The 7,236-nt window shown below is 33.8% G+C and overlaps 1 protein-coding gene across 1 annotated transcript; it reads right to left on the minus strand.

Moving 5' to 3' along the window:
- Window positions 1–936: 936 nt before the first annotated feature.
- LOC104606282 (basic leucine zipper 19-like) lies at window positions 937–2,697 on the minus strand. Its single transcript, XM_010271391.3, has one exon. The coding sequence runs from the start codon at window positions 2,035–2,037 to the stop codon at window positions 1,180–1,182; it is 858 nt and encodes a 285-aa protein (XP_010269693.1). The 5' UTR covers window positions 2,038–2,697; the 3' UTR covers window positions 937–1,179.
- Window positions 2,698–7,236: the final 4,539 nt, after the last annotated feature.

Genomic DNA, 7,236 nt, shown 5'->3' on the forward strand with positions numbered 1-7,236 from the left:
AATCAAATAGGTTGTCAGTCTCAATCCTTGAAGTGGAGTTTCTAGTTCTGCTCTCCCAATTCAGTTAATCCTGATAACAGTGTAATCTTTAGAGATAATGACAACTGAAATTAGTTATTCTGACTTCTGAGCTTCTACAAAGCTTAAAATAGTTGTTCCCTACCAAAAGCTACCTAAATCTCATGTTGAATGTTACTGCATTTTCTACAATTGTTTGGATAATACACTCTTCATGGACAGTGAATCATAGGATGGGTTCTGAGAAAAGCTAAGGGCCTATAGACATTTTGTGTACCAGCTTGAAATCTCATTTGCAATAAAATGAAAGATCAATCATACCTGACTAGTCTGGCAAGCATACTTTAAATTCTCTTTTTTGCAAAGCAATGGATGCCAAAATTAATTGTTACTTTCACCTTCCACCATTCACCAATAAGAAACTTTAAAATGGAGTATTGATGTGTTTCTATGTGACACATAGGAGAGGATTCAACAGAACTACTCCTGCAATAGTTCATTAGAGAGTGAACCATCAAAAGAGAATGTACAGAACTTACTCCAATGGTTCCAGTGTAATTTACCAAAAAAAATGTGGCTTCAATGTATGGATCACCTAAGCAAATATATGACTTGTGGAAGTAAGATTGTTAAAGCTTTATATTGTGTATTGGCTCTATGAAGGAACATGGATTCCTTTACATCACCTTCTATTCTCTGGGTACGAAATTTAAACAGAGCCAGGCCAACTGTAATATGTGATCCACTCATCTGACAACTTTGGTTATGTGACAGAATCGGAGGATATATTGTGCCTCCCTCTTAGCTTTAAGGGGATATATGCATCATATCCCATGAGGAACATCAACAGACTTGTAGTCTTCATTTCCTACAATTCTACAACAATAACTGCCCCAGAGGGTTTCTATGGCCTAACAATTAGGAACAGGATTGCACAATATTTTATTTACATCCATCTAGAACAAAAGGAGGTTTTATGTACAAGACAGGCAGCCCATGCTTCCTTATTAAAGTCAACCTTATAAATACTATCACTTACTGCCTTTGATATATTATACATAAACTCTGTAAGTTCACTACCTGTAGCAGAACACCAAAGCAAGATGATCTACAGTGAGCTTCATAGGCAGCATTATGTAATTATAGAAAATGTTCTTTGTTTTATTCAGCTTGAGATGTAGATGAGACCAAGGTCCCCAATGCATCCAAGGTGCCTGGCATTGAGCAATCAGGATGTGTTTCACCACTTGCCAAGTTTTGACCCACATCTCTGTTTGTGCTAACCCTGCAGTCTACAATTGGAGGTTGGCAACTTCCTTCCCAATTGACAACCACTTGTTTGTTTACACCAATTCCAGCTTGTACAGATAGCCCCATGTCTGGATGAAGGCACGGGGCATTGGTCTTGCACTCTAGACCAATTCTTCCATCAACAGATTGTATCCCCCCATTTCCCTCCTTAAAACTAGTACTACGATTATAGTGCTTTTGGGAAGACAAATTATCTAATTCATTATCAATCTTTCCTCTAAGATCAATCAACAGAGACCTCAGTCTCAGAACCTCAGCTTCAAGCATTGCCTGCCCCTGTAATCTCCTGATCAGTTGTTGATTCAGGAGGCGCAGCTTTTTGACTTCCTCTTCCAAGTAAGCTGTGTGTGCCTTCTTCTTCGCTCGATATTTCCTTACAGCTTCCCTGTTCCCTGAAGACCTCTTAGATTTTGTAACTGACTGCTGCTTGTGATTTGGCGTGTCGTCTTCCTCAGATGCAAACACTTGGGTATGTGTATGATAACAAGTATGAGTGTGTGCGGCATCAGGGCCGGGGAGGTTGCAGGTGTGAGTGTGAGTACATGTCCGAGTGCTCTTCAAAATTTCATCAAGCAATACGTCTAAAGATGTTGATCCCTGGATATCGGTGGAAACATCAGGATTTGATGGAAAAACTTGATCTGAAGTGTCTACCCCTCCGTCATCCATGATCACCCTTTTTTTCAATGGATCATCATTCCGAATCATGAAACAACAACAATTTGAAAAGCCTGATTATCATTATTTTGAAATTCTCTGCAACCCCAACAATTCTTCAATTACTTCAGAAAAGTAGACGATAATTTCTACAAATTCAGCTACACCTAACTAAGAGACCTTTTCATATACAAGCAGAATGGGATTAATGGTTCTATGTAGGTTCAGGAAGATATGAGAAGACTCAGCTTCCAGAATAAATCCAACAAATGCCCAGAGGACAAATTCACAAAAAGAGTAAAAACCCACACCGCTCTTACAACATCTGCAAGCACAAATATACAGGAAAAATAAAGGAAGACTAATTGAGAATTATGGGTTTAAGATATGAAAAAACAGCTCCTTGTGCAATCAAAGTAACACAGGGAGCTGCTTTCTCCGAAAAAAGGAGCATTTTCTTTGCGAATAAAGGGATACCCAGGTGGCGATTCCCGAAAGAAGTCAAGCATATCAGACTTTGAAGCCCCAAATGATAGACTTAAAGAGAATCGATTGAAGCTTCAAGCGGAGCAAAATGGCAGAGCAATAGCAAGACTTTCCGAAGCAGCAGAATCCGGAAAGGTATTAACATGAGGTTGGTCGAATTGGATAAAAAACAATTATCCAGCAATTCTTCTTCATTCAAAGTCATGCGGTGCATTTACCTGGTTTTGGTAATGACCACAAGTAACCATTAAATCATGCTTGAAAGCTCTCAGTCATCAGTGTCTTCGCGTGCTTCAGTCCTTCTAATTTAAACATATTTAATTGTAGATGGCGTCACCCCTGTTTTAGTACTTCTGCGAGTTTTGAGCCAGAGGCCACCGAAATGATCGGACGGTTGACTACTCTTGCGTGTTTAACTTCATTTACGGAAGAACACTCTGCAAAATTCCTCTTTCTGTGTTGTCGTTCGAGGAAAATGACCTTGACGTAATGTCCTAGCCAAGGTTCCAATGTTTCTACCGAGACCGGATGTCTCACACGCACATCCTATCATGCATTGAGAATATCTTCCGTATTTGATATTTTTCATGAGAGATATTTTCAATGTACGGTGAATGTACATGTGAGGCGCCCTTTGTAGGAGCAGATTCCGTTCCGGCATTTAGTGGGTTAATATTAACCATTTCTATCGTGGTAACCTTTTGTTGCTTTCCTCTATTGAAAATAAAATGGAATAAATCCACTGAGTTTGTGAGAAAAATAACCACAGATAATATAGTTGATCAGATGTTTGATCCTGAACTCCTGATTCAGATTCTACATGGGGCAGGAAAACGATTGCTTGGGTCATTCTGTCTTTACTTGATAACTGTGCATGAGGGCTTTCGTTCTCGTAATATGAAGATTACAAAGTACTAACAATTCGATGTTGATCATGGGTGCTTCATCTGTTTTTCCATCTGAAGATTGACTTAACGATGTCTTGCGTAGTAACTGTTTGACGAAATGGCGGAATGAAGCATGGCTTTAGACAGACTACAATAGGATTAGGAGGTACTAACCAATTGACTTTTTTTTTTTAAAAGAACCAATCAACCAAACTCCAAATCTCCAATTGATTTGACGAATTACTTTTTTTTTTTTTTTATTCCTGCTAAGCAAACACCAAATCTGCAACCACCCGGTAGTCGGCACCCAACCATACAATTTATATAGAAACTAGCGGAGGGGCCTGCTTCGCAAGTGCTGGAATGGAATCATCAATCCGTCGACCCGTTGATTTGGTTCTTGGCTAAAAATCATTAAATCGGTTAATGATCCATTGATTTAAACAGTTGAACCATTGATCTGTTGACCATTTTATTCTAATCTCGGTTTGTAATCAAAAATCGTTGAATCAAACCGTTAACCCGTTTAATGGTTTTTTGTCATTTTTTATTTGTTTTAATTTTTATTATCAGAACGGGCCACCCTTCGAATTGAATAATCGAACCATTGACCCGAAAACCGGTGCCCATAACAGTTCCGTTTTTAGGTTGTATAAGTTACACGTTCGAATGACATAACACGTATGGTAATGCTTAATGGACCTCACACACTCAATTTTTTGCATGTAATTTTTGTTGTCAGAATGGGTAATCCGGTTTTTTTAATTGGAAACTGTTTAGGCAACCAATTTCTTTTACCCCAATCCTAGTCCCTAGCCAAAAAGCATTGAATCGATCAACGACCCATTGACCTGAGTGGTCGAACCATCAACCTATTGATCCGTTCAATGGTTTTTGGCTGTTTTTTTATTTTTTTAATTTTTGTTATCAGAACGGGTCTCGTTCGTTCGAACCGGACGGTCGAATCATCGACCAAAAAACCGGTGGCCAAAACAGTTCCATTGTTGGCTCGTATGAGTCACACGCTCAAATGACATAACATGTATGGTACTGCTCAATGGACCTCACACACTCGATTTTTTGCCTATAATTTTTGTTGTTAGAATGGACTATCCGTTTGAACCGGACGATTGAACTACCGACCTAAAAATCGGTGGCCAAAACAATTCCGTAAATTTTTTGCTTATAATTTTTTGTTGTCAAAACGGTTTCTCTTTTGAGTCATATGAGTCACACGCTCAAATGACATAGCATGTATGATACTACTTAATAGACCTCACAAATTCAATTTTTTGCCTATAATTTTTGTTATCAGAACAGAGTGTCCATTCGAACCAGATGATCAAATCGTCGACCCGAAAACCGGTGGCCAAAATGGTTCCGTAATTTTTTGCTGTCAGAATGGGCCATCTTTTCAAATCGAACGGTCGAACAGTCGATTGTCAAACCGTTATTAACAACATTTATCAATAATAGTAAGTAATTATACTATTTAATTAAATAATAATTAATGATAGTTTTAATAATATTATTTAGTTATTTTTAATATAACAGTAATTATTAAATTTATGAATAGGATTTATTAACAATATTCATTAAATTAATAATTACCAAAATTTAATTAAATTAACAGTATTTATTAGTAATAGTCAGTAATTATAATATTTTATTAAATAATCAATAACAATACTTTTAATAACATTTTTAATTATTTTGAATATAACAATAATTACTATATTTATTAATAACAGTATTTATAAATTTAATTTAAAGTAAAAATAAAGTAAATATCTATTTATTAACAATATTTATAATAACAGTAATTATTAATTATAACCACTAATTATATATTTATTAAATTACTGTAATAATCAGTTATTATTAAAATTGGTTACTAAATTTATTAACAGTATTTTTTAATTATAATTTTAATTATTTTGAATATAACAATAATTACTATATTTATTAACAGTATTTATAATTTTAATTTAAAGTAAAAATTTTAAGTAAATATCTAGTTATTAACAATATTTATAATAACAGTAATTATTAATTATAATCACTAATTATATATTTATTAAATTACTGTAAAATCAGTAATTATTAAAATTGGGTTACTAAATTTATTAACAGTATTTTTAATAACAATATTTATAATTTTAATTCAAAGTAAAATTAAAGTAAATATCTAGTTATTAACAATATTTATAATAACAGTAATTATTAATTATAAACACTAATTATATATTTTTTAAATTACTATGATAATCAGCAATTATTATTACAGTAACTATATTACAGTAATTAATTAGTAATATAATCACACTATTAATTAGTAACATAATTAGTAATTATTATTACAGTAATTATATAATTACACTATTAATTACTGTAATTATTGTTATTAATTACTAATTAATTATTGGAAATGGGTGCTCGCACGTGGGATCTACTCGCACGAGTAGATTCCATTTCCTAAGTGCAGAGAGCACCCATATCCTTTTAATATATATATATAGTTTTCAGTATGAATTTATCAAGAAAAAAAATCAGACTTTAATATAATGGTTCTAACTTAAAATAATAGGATGATTAAATAGACTATTGTGAACATTTTAAATGAAATATTTTAAGCTAACTTGTAATGTATTTATATATATCAAATCCTAAGCAAATAATTTCATAATATTATAAATTTAATAACTAGATAGTCTAGAAAAGCGATATCAATGCCAAGTCAAAGCATTTCTTAACATATTAGTATGTTAATATTTCTTAACATATTAATATTTAAGCAAAAATGTGTTATATGGTTTTGGTAAGAACTGTTTTAAGAACAATATAATTTCAGTCTGAAACACATTTAAGCCCTAAGGTAGTTAAAATTCGGGATTCATGATTTTGGGCTAGGGCCGGCAATTTTGACCCTAACCCGCTTGATCCATCCAAATCACTCATTTCAAAACCCACACACCCATACCCATTCATTCTAATGGTGGGTTAAGATGGGTCATTCGACCCATTAGAGTCAAGGGAAAAGGGTCAGGGTGGGATTGGGTCGAGGGTTACCAATTGACCCTCCATTTTTTATTTTCATCTGTTTAGGGTTTTTAAACTTTCAAAACAACCAATGATTTTCATTGCCGTTGTTCTCGTTGCCACCATTTAGGGCTCTCTCAAGTCACTGCCATGATTTTTGTTGCCGCTCTCGTTGCCACCATTTAGGGTTCTCTCAAGTCGCTGCCACTATTCTCATTGCCACCATTCTCACCACCACCAGTAATGGTTTCGCATAAGTGGGAGATGAAGGTTTTAGAGCTAGTCGTTACAAAGTTTCACCCCAAGATTTGAATCAACAACTAGAGATTGAAGAGAGGAGATGATGCCTGCGATTGGACATAGCAGGCGATACTAATGATTTAATGAAGGAGAAACAAGGACGAGCAGTCAGGAATAGACGACACTAGCGAGTGAGACGAAACCATCTGATCCGAGAAGCACCACCGTAGCCAAATATTTTGAGATTTTTTTTTATCATTTTTTATATTTTATACAATTATTTTTATTTTCTGCAATTTTTCTGTTATTCTAATTCTAATCTTTGGCTGAAACATATATTTTTTGAAAAAATTAATTATTTTATGTGTTTTCTGTAATTTTCTATTTTTACCTGAGGTATATAATTTCTAGAAATTTTTGTTATCATTTTTTGCATCTTTTTCCTGTGATTATTGTTTTTAGTTGAAATATATAATTTTTTTATTGTTTTATTTATTATTCTGAATTTTTAATTTTTTTTTGTCTAAAAAAATATGTTTTCTGAATTTTTTATCATTCATATTTTATAGTAATTTCTATATATTTGTGCATTTTTTTT

Source organism: Nelumbo nucifera, chromosome 2, assembly GCF_055504915.1.
Source record: "Nelumbo nucifera cultivar China Antique chromosome 2, China Antique-T2T, whole genome shotgun sequence".
Taxonomy (NCBI): Eukaryota; Viridiplantae; Streptophyta; class Magnoliopsida; order Proteales; family Nelumbonaceae; genus Nelumbo; species Nelumbo nucifera.

Bases quoted from the DNA above. Each gene is read 5' to 3' on its own strand.
- LOC104606282 (XM_010271391.3), bottom strand. From the start codon at position 2,037: ATGATTCGGAATGATGATCCATTGAAAAAAAGGGTGATCATGGATGAC.